The sequence below is a fragment of the Bos javanicus genome, chromosome X (genome assembly GCF_032452875.1).
Source record: "Bos javanicus breed banteng chromosome X, ARS-OSU_banteng_1.0, whole genome shotgun sequence".
Taxonomy (NCBI): Eukaryota; Metazoa; Chordata; class Mammalia; order Artiodactyla; family Bovidae; genus Bos; species Bos javanicus.
In genome coordinates, this window is record NC_083897.1 from 93,358,336 (window position 1) to 93,372,251 (window position 13,916).

Sequence of the window (13,916 nt, forward strand, 5' to 3'; positions counted from 1 at the left end):
GTCCCCTATAATGAAAAGGACATCTTTTTTGGGTGTTAGTTCTAAAAGATCTTGTAGGTCTTCATAGAACCATTCAACTTCAGCTTCTTCAGCATTACTGGTTGAGGCATAGACTTGAATTACTGTGATAGTGAATGGTCTGCCTTGGAAATGAACAGAGATCATTCTGTCGTTTTTGAGATTGCATCCAAGTACTGCATTTTGGACTCTTTTGTTGACCATGATGGCCATTCCATTTCTTCTGAGGGATTCCTGCCCGCAGTATTACATATAATGGTCATCTGAGTTAAATTCACCCATTCCAGTCGATTTAGTTCGTTGATTCCTAGAATGTTGACGTTCACTCTTGCCATTTCCTGTTTGACCACTTCCAATTTGCCTTGATTCATGGACCTGACATTCCAGGTTCCTATGCAATACTGCTCTTTACAGCATCGGACCTTGCTTCTATCACCAGTCACATCCACAACTGGGTATTGTTTTTGCTTTGGCTCCATCCCTTCATTCTCTCTGGAGTTATTTCTCCACTGATCTCCAGTAGCATATTGGGCCCCTACTGACCTGGGGAGTTCCTCTTTCAGTATCCTATCATTTTGCCTTTTCATACTGTTCATGGGGTTCTCAAGGCAAGAATACTGAAGTGGTTTGCCATTCCCTTCTCCAGTGGACCACATTCTGTCAGCTAATTCCTTTTAGCTTTATAAAAAAAGGCTAATACCCAATAGGAAAAGTACTTCCTCATTCCATTTTCAATATTTTCTTCATGATTCCCCAGACTTCCATTGAAAAAATAAGAATTTGCTGAAAACTGTGAGGATAAGGGATATATAGACACTTGATGGTACTTAAGGGTAACAGGTAAGTCAAACCAACAATCTGAATTTGCAAGACAGAATAAGCTTGAAAAGCTATGCTGCTGCTACTGCTGCTAAGTCGCATCAGTCGTATCCGACTTTGTGCGACCCCACAGACGGCAGCCCATCAGGCTCCACCGTCCCTGAGATTCTCCTGGCAAGAACACTGGAGCAGGTTGCCATTTCCTTCTCCAATGCATGAAAGTGAAAAGTGAAAATGAAGTTGCTCAGTCATATCTGATTCCTAGCGACCCCATGGACTGCAGCCTACCAGGCTCCTCCGTCCATGGGATCCTTCAGGTAAGAGCTATACATCTTCACAATTACTTTCCTTCTGTTTCTTCTGTTGTCACAACCACCTGTTTTAGAATAGTTCTATTACTGTCATCCACAAATCTTCCTATATTTTGTGATCTAATAAGACTCAAGCACCAACAACAAGAAAGTTGTAGTAATCTGGGATTCTTAAAAGACCATGTCAAGCCAAACTGGATTCATGAAAGTCTGTGATGTTGTGACATTTCTGAGATGTTATCATTATTAAATATAAAGAAACATTTCTCACAAAATTATGTAAAGTTAATATGGGAAAACACTGGATGCTAGTACATTAAGTAAATAAAGCAGGATATAAAGTTACATATATGCATTCAGATATGTAACGAAATATGCCTGAAGACTAAGAAAATGTACCAAAATGATGAGCAGATACATGCATCATTATAAATTTTCTTCTGTATATTTCCAAAATGTTAGAATACTGAGCACATAATTTTATTATGAAAAAAATATATGCCACCAAGATAAATCTATGGAATGTTTAAGATTACAGGGTACTTATCAGTACTACTCACAATAACTAGTTCTTTGTCCTTTTAATTATGCATATAAATCACTTTCTCAACTACTATGTGAGCTTTCGTTTTTTTTAAAAAGAACAAGCTTTACACTAGATCCAGCACAGGATTAGTCATATACTTCTTGAATGTTATCAAGTGGAAGATGTGGATGTGGATTCAAGGAGCCAGGTTCAGGCTGACACCCAGGTTTGGGATAAAAACCATAATCAACACTGGAAAGAGCAGATACCACATCTCACACTTTATCAGAGGCTAAAAGTTCATAGGCTTTTCCTAAAAGTAATGTAACTTCTGAATCTCACTGTCCTCACCTACCAGAGTCTCCATGAGATCCTGGCAATTAAGAACACATAGCATATTTGATACTACCTCACTAGATAGGATTTGCTAAAGAATGGGTATGTATTCAGACATCAGGGGAAAAGGTCTTGATGCCTTTGGGATGGAACTATAAGAATCTGGTAAGATTCCGTACCTTTGCCCAATAGGATAGACTAGACCAATGTTTTCAAAGAATAATCCTTGGACCAGTAGCCTCACCTGGAAACTTGTTAGCAATGCACATTACCAGGCCCTAACCTATTCTTTAATAAATCAATTCTTTCTCATGTATGGCCAAGTCTAAGAACCAGTGTCCCAGATCATCACAAAAACCAAACCAACTGGCTTTTAACAGATTCAAGACTTCTTGGAGTACTTCTGCTACATTTTTAGTTCAGTAATATCTGTGCATATTAACAACTGGCTCACATCAACTGAGTTAACTGAGTCACCAAAAAACTTCAATGAGAAATGGTTAAAAAAATCTCATATTTGTAAATCCAAAATATGCTCAAATTTTAAGGGATGCTACATCTAGATGAATAACTGGTGTTTTTTTTTTATAGTTTCCTATATATCCTAGAATTTTTATGTGTTATATTTATAATCATGCAAAAATGATTTTTAAGTAACCACACTTAAAATTAGCCTGAAACTCGAGTTTTATGACTTGTGAGGTAACTATTTCTATTCTGCTTTTATTAATAAAAAGTTAGCCCTATCAATTTTCTTCGAAGAAACCTTTCTAGCAATGGTTCTCTCTCTCAAATCTTAGTTACGTATTATCAGTTTGTCTCTAGGAATAGTAGACAACAGTTTGACTAAGCTGAACTTTTAACATGAGCGTTTTTTTGGCTTCAATAACAATTACTACCACCACATGATAGCACTAAGAACCCTACATTTTACTTTATTCTGAAAATACTCTTAAGGTAGATATAACTAAATTCTCAGAAGAAAAAACTGCTATCAGAACTAATAAGGTACATAGTCCAGGACTCAAAATCCAGATTTTTGCAGCCAGTATGTCCTTCCAGGTAAAATCTGATTCTAAACTGTCTTTCCATAAGGTAAGTGGCATTTTTGAATAAAGAGAGATTCTCGTTTTGAACAGAGATCCATGAAATTCCTCAAAATTACTTCATAAAATTGAGAATACTTCCTAGGATTTTGGGGGGAACTTAGCTTCTAAATGGTCCCCAATAGTCCTACTCAATTAGGCCAGTAAAGTTAACTTAGGGATTCCTATTCATTTTGACACTGCAAGAAACACCTGTGAAAAGGAATAATAGGGTCCAAATTTTGTGCTCTTTTGACTCTTCACCCATGACTCACCTCTGCCAAATGCTGCAGCCGGGTTAGCAGTGGGGTTCTCTTGTCAGATCCAAGACGTGTGATATAATTTGATCTTTTGCTAAACACATACAGAAGGTTGAGGACTGCCAGCACCACTTGCATATCAGAAGAAGCCAATAAAGTTGTCAAGTGCTACAGGGGACAAAAAGGTGACTTTGAAAACTTGAAATGCCAACAGAGTAATAGATTTATCAATAATTACAAAGCTATCAAGAAGTTTAACAATATAAAAAGATGTGTAAATATTTGAGCACCTATAATATGCAATCTATGGAGAAGGTGATGGCACCCCACTCCAATACTCTTGCCTGGAAAATCCCATGGACGGAGAAGCCTGGTAGGCTGCAGTCCATGGGGTCGCTAAGAGTCGGACACGACTCAGTGACTTCACTTTCACTTTTCACTTTCATGCATTGGAGAAGGAAATGGCAACCCACTCCAGTATTCTTGCCTGGAGAATCCCAGGGACAGTGGAGCCTGGTGGGCTGCTGTCTATGGGGTCGCACAGAGTCGGACATGACTGAAGCGACTTAGCAGCAGCAGCAACATGCAATCTTATGCTCAAGAAGCTTACAATCTGGCAGCATGAAAGTCCAATTTAAGTTTAAAAAATGTAAACAGTAGTTCAAAATTACATAGGCATCTCCACAGCAAGAAACCAATGACAAGAGACAAATGTGGTATTTTAATACAGCAGAACTCAAAACATTAACTCTCCAACTAGACTAAAAGTAGAGTAAGATAATTTTTGCTCTTTTTGTATCCTTTACAACAAAAATTGGAATTAGATAAAATATAGGGTTCTTTATATAGAAACTAAAAATAACAACAGTCGGTGGTACTTAAAACTGTTACAGTGTATTTAACAATAACCCGAGTAACTATTTTTGCTTTTTAATACAATAAAAATTCGCCAATATATTGAAACATTTGGTTAGTGTTAAAGTCAGTATGTAATTTAGCTGGAAATGAACCAAAGTATTTCTGACTGCTGATTATCCAGAAAGCTATGGATTTCCTTTTGCAACTTATTTATTTTATCTTCAACAGATTGCTCAGGTGCTATCTTTAGTTCAGTTCATTTCTCTTCTTACACCATTTACTTTCTACCTGTTTGTTCTGATTCTGGTTCTTTAATGAAGACAGGAAAAGTAACACAACAAACAACAGGGCACTAAATCAATAGTGATAAAAACTCTGAAGGTAGGCTAAAAGAAGAGAACTGCTTCTTATACTGATTCCTGACGAATTCAAAAGTTCACTACTTCCCATGCCCACTATACTCTTCTAAGAATACATAGCATGCTTTTAGCATACATTTTGGGGAGAGGGGAGAAGAGACTGAAAAGCAGCACACTAAAGCTTAGAAGAGCACCAAGTCCAGTGATGTGTCAAGGTAATCAAATTATGTCATATTAAAGTAATCTGGGGCTGCTCTGATAACTTGGGACAAAAATCAATTCCTGAAAATTCCCAAGAATACTTCAATACATGTTTTACATTCTTATTAATTTCTTTAATCTTAAAAGATGAGGTGAATGTGACAGTAAAGAACCTTCTCATCAACACTGTGAAGGGTTTCTTTAGCCAAGAAACATCTTACCATTGTCTTTGATGTTGAAAACCCCAGAACTTTATAAAGAAAAGGAAAGAATCATCAGAAAGAAATAACAATTTCACTATTATGGACATGAAGAATTCTAGTAAAGAACAGACTATATAGGCTTAAACCTCTCCTACCTCTATGGAACTATACAGATGCCGGGAAAAGCTGTACTCAATGAGTAAGGCTGTGAAGTTCAACACAGCCAAGAGAAGCATTTTCAGTTGTTCTTTTTCCGGCCTATCACACACGAGCATCCATGACATGTTCTCCACTGTCTGTCCAGCATCTGCCAGAATCCCATCGAAGCGGTCCAACAGATCCACCCAGTGATATAACTCGCACTGGAGAAGGGAAGAGAAAGAATATATAAGAATAAGGTAAAAGTACTGTGTGGGTACTTTGCAGCTGAGCTTTGCTACAATAGATTGCTGAGCATGATACGTAGACAGGTTCACCTCCCACCTTTGCTTCTCTTCAATCCCCCACTAATACAGAAACCAATGAGAAAAATCATACTCTGAGCCACATGGACCTGAGCTCATTGTTTTATCCATCAAAACATACATGTTCTAACACCAGGAGACACCACAAAATCTCTGTAGCTAGGTCTTCAGAGAGACAATTCTGGGTATACTCTGAGGTCTAAAAACACAAGGACTTTCTCTGCTAAAATCCATTTTATCTGAAGTGCTTCTTTTTAGAGTTATTGAAAGAAGAGTCTTCTAAACTAAAAGTAAAAATCCTGAGACTATCTCAAACTCACATTGTCAGTTAAACTAAAGGAATTTTGTGGTTGAGATTTATCATCACCTGTATAAGCAATCTTCACCCTCAGTGAGCAAAATTTTCCCTTTACATTTCTTTCAAAATTTCCTTGGTAACCATTCACAGGCTAAAATTACCAGTCTAGAGATGTTCAAGACATACACACACACACACTAGATGCTTATTAAGCAACTGCTGAATGAGGTCACCTCATTGTGGTTTCTCTTTTGGGAGCATGGGTTTACATACCTTTCCAATGTTCCATGTTTTGATCTGCTGCAGTTCCAAAAGAAGTTGGTCATCATTACAAACTTTGAGTTTGTCTATTAAGGCTCTGCAGTCTGCAGGCTGAGAAAAACAAACAGATATTCACATAAGGGTGTTTTGGGGTATGAGGGAGACACATTGACAAAAAACAGGGGAAAAAAAACACCCTTATGTCAACACACACAACAATTTAACTTTTGATAGAACACACTTATATATGGCAAAACCAATACAATATTATAAAGTTAAAAAGTAAAAAAAGAAAAAAAAGAAAAAAGAAAAGAAAAAAAATGGAAAATTTCCAGACAATCATTTGAGATTAATATGGAAATCTTATAATAATACAAGCCATCAGTGTTATTTTTTTAAACCTGGATGAACTTGTAGACAAACTACTTGGAAGGGTACAAACAACAGAAATAAAGGAAACAAGCTAAATATCAATAAAAACAAAAGGAAGGAGTCTGTATCATGGTCTGAAAGTTAACCAAAATGACTAGAAATGAGAAACACTGAGGAGTCATAGTGAATTCACAAAGTGAAGATTAGCATTGACTATATTTTTCGCAATATTAAGCCATCCCATTATAGGAGACAAAGACCTTTTGAATTGAATAAAACTAGGACTCCATTCTTACTTGTGGTTCCCATTTCCATATATTCCTGCTCTCCTTTTACTGATAAAAGGGCCTGTCAGGTACCTTGTCAGGTAACAAGGTGTGGATTCAGGGTTCAAAGTAAGTTTTCAAAAGTGGGATGGCAGGGGGCAGGGGGAGACAGGGAAGGGATAGGGACTGGGACAGAGAAGCTTCTATTAATTGAAGGCAACTGGCAGTGATCATGCTTGCTATTTAACTCTGTAAAACAGTATGGTATGTTGTGAATGGGCCTAGATTTGGAACCAAACAAATCTGGGTTCAGTTTTTAGCTCGATGTTTACTAAGCTGTTTGATCATAGGCAAATCCAACCTCTTAGCCACAGTTTTCTCATCAGGAAAAAAGACCTTTTAAGAACTACCTTGGAAATGTGAAGCTCAAGTGTTTGCACACACATAAAGCACTTATCTCACATAACAGGAGCGTAAATATTGAGAGACAGCATACTGTTACAAAGAACATCAGGCAGTTCAGTCGCTCTGTCATGTCCAATTCTTTGCGACCCCATGGACTGAAGCACACCAGGTTTCCCTGTCCTTCAACAACTCCAGGAGCTTGATCAAATTCATGTCCATCGAGTCGGTGATGCCATTCAACCATCTCATCCTCTGTCGTCCCCTTCTCCTCCTGCCTTTAATCTTTCCCAGCATCAGGGTCTTTTCTAATGATTCAGCTCTTTGCATTAGGTGACCAAAGTATTGGAGTTGCAGTTCCAATGAATATTCAGGACTGATTTCCTTTAGGATTGACTGGTTTGATCTCCTTGCAGTTCAAGGGACTCTCAAGAGTCTTCTACAACACCACAGTTCAAAAGCATCAATTTTTCAGCACTCAGCTTTCTTTATAGATCTCTTGACTTCTCACTTTTGCATTCCAATCCCCTATAATGAAAAGGACATCTTTTGGGGGTGTTAGTTCTAGAAGGTCTTATAGGTCTTCGTATAACGTTCAACTTCAGCTTCTTCAGAATTCCTGCTTGCAGCATAGACTTGGATTACTGTGATATTGAATGGTTTGCCTTGGAAACGAACAGAGATCATTCTGTCATCTTTCAGATTGCACCTAAGTACTGCATTTCAGACTCTCTTGTTGACTTTGAGGGCTACTCCATTTCTTCTAAGCAGTAGATATAATAGTCATCTGAATTAAATTCACCCAATCCAGTCCATTTTAGTTCACTGATTCCTACAATATTGATATTCCCTCTTGCCATCTCCTGTTTGACCACCTCCAATTTACCTTGATTTGTGGACCTAACATTCCAGATTCCTACGCTATACTGTTCTTTATAACATCGGACTTTACTTCCATCACCAGTCACATCAACAATTTGGCATTGTTTTTGCTTTGGCGCTGTCTCTTCATTCTTTCTGGAGTTATTTCTCCACTCTTCTCCAGTAGCATATTGGGCACCTACCAACTCGGGGAGTTCATCTTTCAGTGTCATTTCCTTTTGTTTTTCATGGGGTTCTCACTGCAAGAATACTGAAGTGGTTTGCCATTCCCTTCTCCAGTGGACCACGTTTTATCAGAACTCTCCACTGTGACCTGTCCATCTTGTGTGACCATGGGCTTTAGAATTAAGGTAGCTGGTAAGCCACATCTCTGACTCTCTGTATCCTCTTTCACAAAATAAACTAACACAACCTATTTATCTAGCAATGTTGTGAGATTTAAACTAGGGGCATTTTCAGCAGCCAAAACTGAACATGGAACAATAGGGGCTCAAGGGCAAATTTTTTTTTAAAGCTAAGTCTGATATCTTTCCTCTCTCTAAAGTGAGCATTAAGAACTATCTCAAATTTCTGTGAAAATTTAAGGCATTAAAAATTCTTGGCACAAAATCCTTCCACAAACCAGACGTGCACCTTTTCTTTCTTTAAGTCATACAGGTTGAGGGAGAGGTATGAAGCAGTAGAAACAGGTAACATAGGAGTGTGAACTACCTGCTCATGCAGCTCACTTGTGCCTTTTGGATCTACTTGAGCCTACTATCAATACCACTTCAATTTCTAATGGCCAAACTCTACCCCCTAGGTCTTAAGCTGTTATTCTCCTATTGGGGCTTGCCAGAGGCATCACATAGTGCCTTCGGCTGACACCAAGGTAGACACCTGGATCTACTAGACCATAATGTCCATGGAGTAGGGCAGTTTACATCAGAGCTTGAACCTTTTGCAGTCTTTTCTAGATCCAAACATTACTGTCACCCTGGAAGTTATCCAGTATATGGATCAAAATAGCATGCGTAAACATGACATATGCTGCCTCCAAAATCTAAAGAGTCATTGCACACACTGTTCCTCTACCTTCATAGTGTGTGGTACAAGGTGTGGAAATATGTCTCTCACTTGAGAAGGAAATCTTGACATTTCCCAGACTTCTGGTAGGCACTCAACATTCAAAGGGCACTCTCTGGCACATGTATGTCTAAGGCATCTTAAGTGCTTGTGTTTTCTGGTCACAAGCCCCAGTTAGCATCAGTTCAGTTCAGTCCCTTAGTTGTGTTCGACTGTCTGTAACCCCATGGACTGCAGCATGCCAGGCTTCCCTGTCCATTACAAACTTCTGGAGCTTACTCAAACTCACAGTCATAGAGTCGGTGTTGCCATCCAACCATATCATCCTCTGTCATCCCCTTCTTCTCCTGTCTTCAATCTTTCCCAGCATCAGAATCTTTATTCTAATGAGTCAGCCCTTGGCATCAGGTGGCCAAAGTATTGGAGCTTCAGCTTCAGTCCTTCCAATGAATATTCAGGACTGATTTCCTTTAGGATTGACTGGGTTGATCTCCTTGCAGTCCAAGGGACTCTCAAGAGCCTTCTCCAACACCACAGTTCAAAAGTATCAATTCTTCAGCACTCAGTTTTTTTTATGGTCCAACTCTCACATCTATACATGACTACTGGAAAAACCACAGCTTTGACTAGACAGACCTGTGTCTGCAAAGGAATGTTTCTGCATTTTTAATATGCTGTCTAAGTTTGTCATAGTTTTTTTTCCAAGGAGTAAGTGTCTTTTAATTTCATGGCTGCAGTCACCATCTGGAGTGATTTTAGAGCCCAAGAAAATAAAGTCTGTCACTGTTTCCATTGTTTCTCCATCTATTTGCAATGAAGTGATGGGACTGGATCTTCATTTTTTGAATGTTGAGTTTTAAGCCAGCTTTTTCACTCTCCTCTATCACCTTCATCAAAGGTTCTTTAGCTCCTCTTCACTTTCTGCCATAAGGGTGATGTCATCTGCATACGTGAGGTTACTGATATTTCTCCCGGCAATCTTGATTCCAAGCTTGTGTTTCATTCAGCCTGGAATTTCACATGATGTACTCTGCATATAAGTTAAATAAGCAGGGTGACAATATACAGCCTTGATGCAGTCCTTTCCCGATTTGGAACCAGTCTGTTGTTCCATCTCTGGTTCTAACTGGTGCTTCTTAGCCTGCATACCGATTTCTCAGGAGGCAGGTAAGGTGGTCTGGTATTCCTATCTCTTTAAGAATTTTTCACAGTTTGTTGTGATCCACACAGTCCAAGGCTCTGGCATAGTCAATAAAGCAGTAGTTTTTCTGGAATTCATTGCTTTTTCTACGATCCAATGGATATTGGCAATTTGATCTCTGGTTCCTCTGCCTTCTCTAATTCCAGCTTGAACATCTGGATGTTCTTGGTTCACGTATTGTTGAAGCCTAGCTTGGAGAATTTTGAGTATTACTTTGCTAGTGTGTGAAATGAATGCAATTGTGTGGTAGTTTGAACATTCCTTGGCATTGCCTTTCTTTGGGACTGGAATGAAAACTGCCCTTTTCCAGTCCTGTGGCCACTGCTGAGTTTTCCAAATTTGCTGGCATATTGAGTGTAGCACTTTTTTAGGACAGCATCATCTTTTAGGATTTGAATTTATTATGCCAGTTAGCATAATAGCATCAATTTAACATACCAGAACAATGCTGTTTTATCAGGAGTATCAAGATCCCTATGGACCTTGGAGTTTACTAAATGCACCAGGGACAAAAGTAAATCTTTACCATCTTGTCCCTGCTACATAAATGTAAACAGACTGAGATTTTCCTTACTTATGGTAATGCAAAAGAAAGGTCAGTTCAATGGCTGCATACCAACTGCCACAGTATATACTGAGTTGCTCCAATAAAGATGTCAAATCTAGGGGAAAAAAATCCTTCACACAGCTACTGATACATAAAGTGATCAATAAGTGTGCAGCCACTAGAGAGAACAGTATGGGGGTTCCTCAAAAAATTAAAAACAGAACTACCATACGATCCAGCAATTCCAATTCTGGGTATTCATCTAGAGAGTGAAAACATTAACTTGAAAGGATATATGAACACCCATGTTTACTGCAACATGAACAGCCAAGATATGGAAACACCCTAAGTGTCCATTGATAGATGAATGGATAAAGAAGATGTGGTACCTATATACAATGAAATACTATTCAGCCATATAAAGAAAGAAATCTTGTCATTTGTAACAATATGCATCAACCTTGAGAGCACTGAAATACGTCAGAGAAAGACAAAATACCATCAGCTTACTTATATATATGGAATTTAAAAAACAAAAAGCAAACAGCAAAAGAAACCCAAGCTCACACATATAGAAAATAGACTGGTGGAAGAAATGTGTAGAGGGCCAAATAAACAATGGCAAATAAACACATGTTTTCCTTAAAAATAATATCTAGTATTGATCACAGTATGGGAAATTGGGCTTGCTGCCTGAAGAAAATAGGCATTTTCAGGCCTTAAAAATGTACATAGTCAATGATCTAAAAATTCCATTTCCAGTTTATCCTAAGTAACTTACTAATAGCTGTCAAGTAACATGAATCAGGAATTTGCACATAAGCATGACTCCAAGAACAAATCCATAACAAACTACTAGGTAAAAGATAAAGAAACTGAATTTGAATTTCTCTGATTATCTATAAGGTTGAATTATCATGGAAGTTTAAGGACATCATGCAAGTTTTCTTTTTGTTCTTCAGTTCTGAAAAAATTTGAGTATATAATTGTTGAAAATTCTTGATTTAAAAACATATCAAAAACCAAATGAAAAGGAAATAAATGGGTATGTAAAATATATATACTCAGTATATATGGCATTCAGGAAGAAACTGACATTTCAATGTCAAATACAAAATAAAACAGCACTAGCAGATAACTGGCATAAGGCCAGTGAATGTGAAAATATATGTATTAAGGCATGCAATTAGAACAGTGAAATACATTTTCTCCACCTATTAACAAAATTTTAAAAGATAACCTGCAATGCTGGAGAAGATGTGGGAAGACAACACTTCTTCTCAAACTCATTAGTGTAAAAATGAAGGAAAGGGCAGGAGAACTGCCCATGTAATAATCTTTTAAGGACTGGAACAAATATCAGTAGTGAAACCCATGGCTGATACCTGCCAGGTAGTTCCAGTTTTTAAAAAACCAAGTGGCCTATATTTAGAAAATGAACTGATTAATTATGTGCCCAATACTTTGCTGAAAACCTGCTTCACATCAAGTAGTGAGGAATTATCAAAGCTATTTTATAGCTGTGGAAACCAGGCAAGTTAATAAACTCTCAGACACAAAAATCTAGTAAAATTCAAACCCACGTCTAATTCCAAAGCTTGTGCTCCTTGAACTACAGCATAAGAAGTCTACATGAATGTCAACAATGTTTCAATACAAGTTGCTATTTTACTACATTGTATATATGTAAGTGATGATATGTTTGGAAGATCAGTATGAGTGAACTGACTGCAAAGAATTTTTTTCCGAAATGAAAAAAACAGGCAAACTTTGGATACTTACAGCCTCAGTAGGAGTCTTTTTCAGTTTAGTCCTGTCTACTTTCATGTTTCCAATTTTGTTTTATGATCTGAAAAGAAAATTTCCCCAAAAGTGAGAACTTAACGTTGCAAACTTGAGCTCTACATGCATGGACTCAGAAAATACAGAATAAACAGAACACAAAATTTTTAAAGTAAAAGAGAATCATGATGCAAACCAACTCAGAGGCATAGGTATGAGGTAGGGAGGGATAAAGAATCTCTCCAGATAAAGCTGGCCCATATCCATGTACAAGCTGGCCCACCAGCTTGTAATCAATCTAAGGTAAAATTAAAATGTCCCCCACCCCTCACTCACTCTCAAACTCATACTTGAAAACAAGAGTAAAAAGTTTTCTTAAACACACCTCAGGATGGAAAAAATTCACCATATCCTGCAATTTTCTGGAAAACTTAGCAATCCCACTTCTGGGAACTTACCCAAAGAAAATCATGAAAGTGTATATAAATATTTAATCACAAGAATCCATACTGCATGACCATGTCTAACAGTGAATTGGAAAGATGCAAATATCCAGAATAGGGTTGGTTTAAAATGGAGCATTACACGGCTGTTAAAAACACTGCACAATTCTATTAACACAGTGAAATTCTATCACAGTGAAATAAGGCTATGAAACAGAATAAATAGTATAAACCCATATCTAAAGAAAACAGCTTAGAAGGGGTATGCATCAAAATGTTACCTTAATCTAACCAAATGGATTATGTATGTTTCTTTTACTTGTATTTTTTCTGTATCTTTTACTGTTTTACAGTACAGTAAAATAAAGCAAGAAAATCAAAGGATATTTTTATCAACAAATGGTACCAGATCAAGTAGATAGCTATAGGCAAAAAGATGAACTCTGACCTCAGCCTCATATTTTAATATATAAAAATTAACTCAAAATGGATCATCAGATAAGGATGTGTAGCAAAGGGAACTCCTGTGCACTATTGGTGGGAATGTAAACTGGTGCAGCCACTGTGGAAAACAGTATGGAGGTTCCTCAAAAAATTAAAAATACAATCCAGGAATTCCACTTTTGGATATTTATCCAAAGGCAATGAAAAAACTTGAAAAGATACTGTTATTATTGTTCAGTTGCTCAGTTGTGTCTGACTTTGCGACCCCATGGACTGCAGCACTCCAGGTCTCCCTGTCCCTCACCATCTCCTAAAGTTTGCCCAAGTTTATGTCCATGGCACCAGTGATGCCATCCAGCCAGCTCATCCTCTTACACCCTCTTCTCCTTCTGCCCTCAATCTTTCCCAGCATCAGGGACTTTTCCAATGATTCTGCTGTTTGCATCAGGTGATCAAAATACTGGAGCTTCAACTTGGGCTTCTCTGGTGGCTCACTCAGTAAAGAATTTACCT

At 37.8% G+C, this 13,916-nt stretch overlaps 1 protein-coding gene across 18 annotated transcripts in view; it reads right to left on the minus strand.

The window, feature by feature from the left end:
• Positions 1-13,916, minus strand: part of HUWE1 (HECT, UBA and WWE domain containing E3 ubiquitin protein ligase 1) — a 157,029-nt gene that overhangs the window by 106,827 nt on the left and 36,286 nt on the right. For all 18 annotated transcript variants that reach the window (XM_061410226.1, XM_061410215.1, XM_061410228.1 and 15 more), the window contains 4 exons: positions 12,517-12,583; positions 6,012-6,110; positions 5,132-5,338; positions 3,371-3,523 (listed from right to left, as the gene is read on the minus strand). In XM_061410226.1, coding sequence (XP_061266210.1) covers positions 3,371-3,523; positions 5,132-5,338; positions 6,012-6,110; positions 12,517-12,561 — 504 coding nt within the window. In that variant the 5' untranslated portion in view covers positions 12,562-12,583. The remainder of the gene's footprint in view (positions 1-3,370; positions 3,524-5,131; positions 5,339-6,011; positions 6,111-12,516; positions 12,584-13,916) is intronic.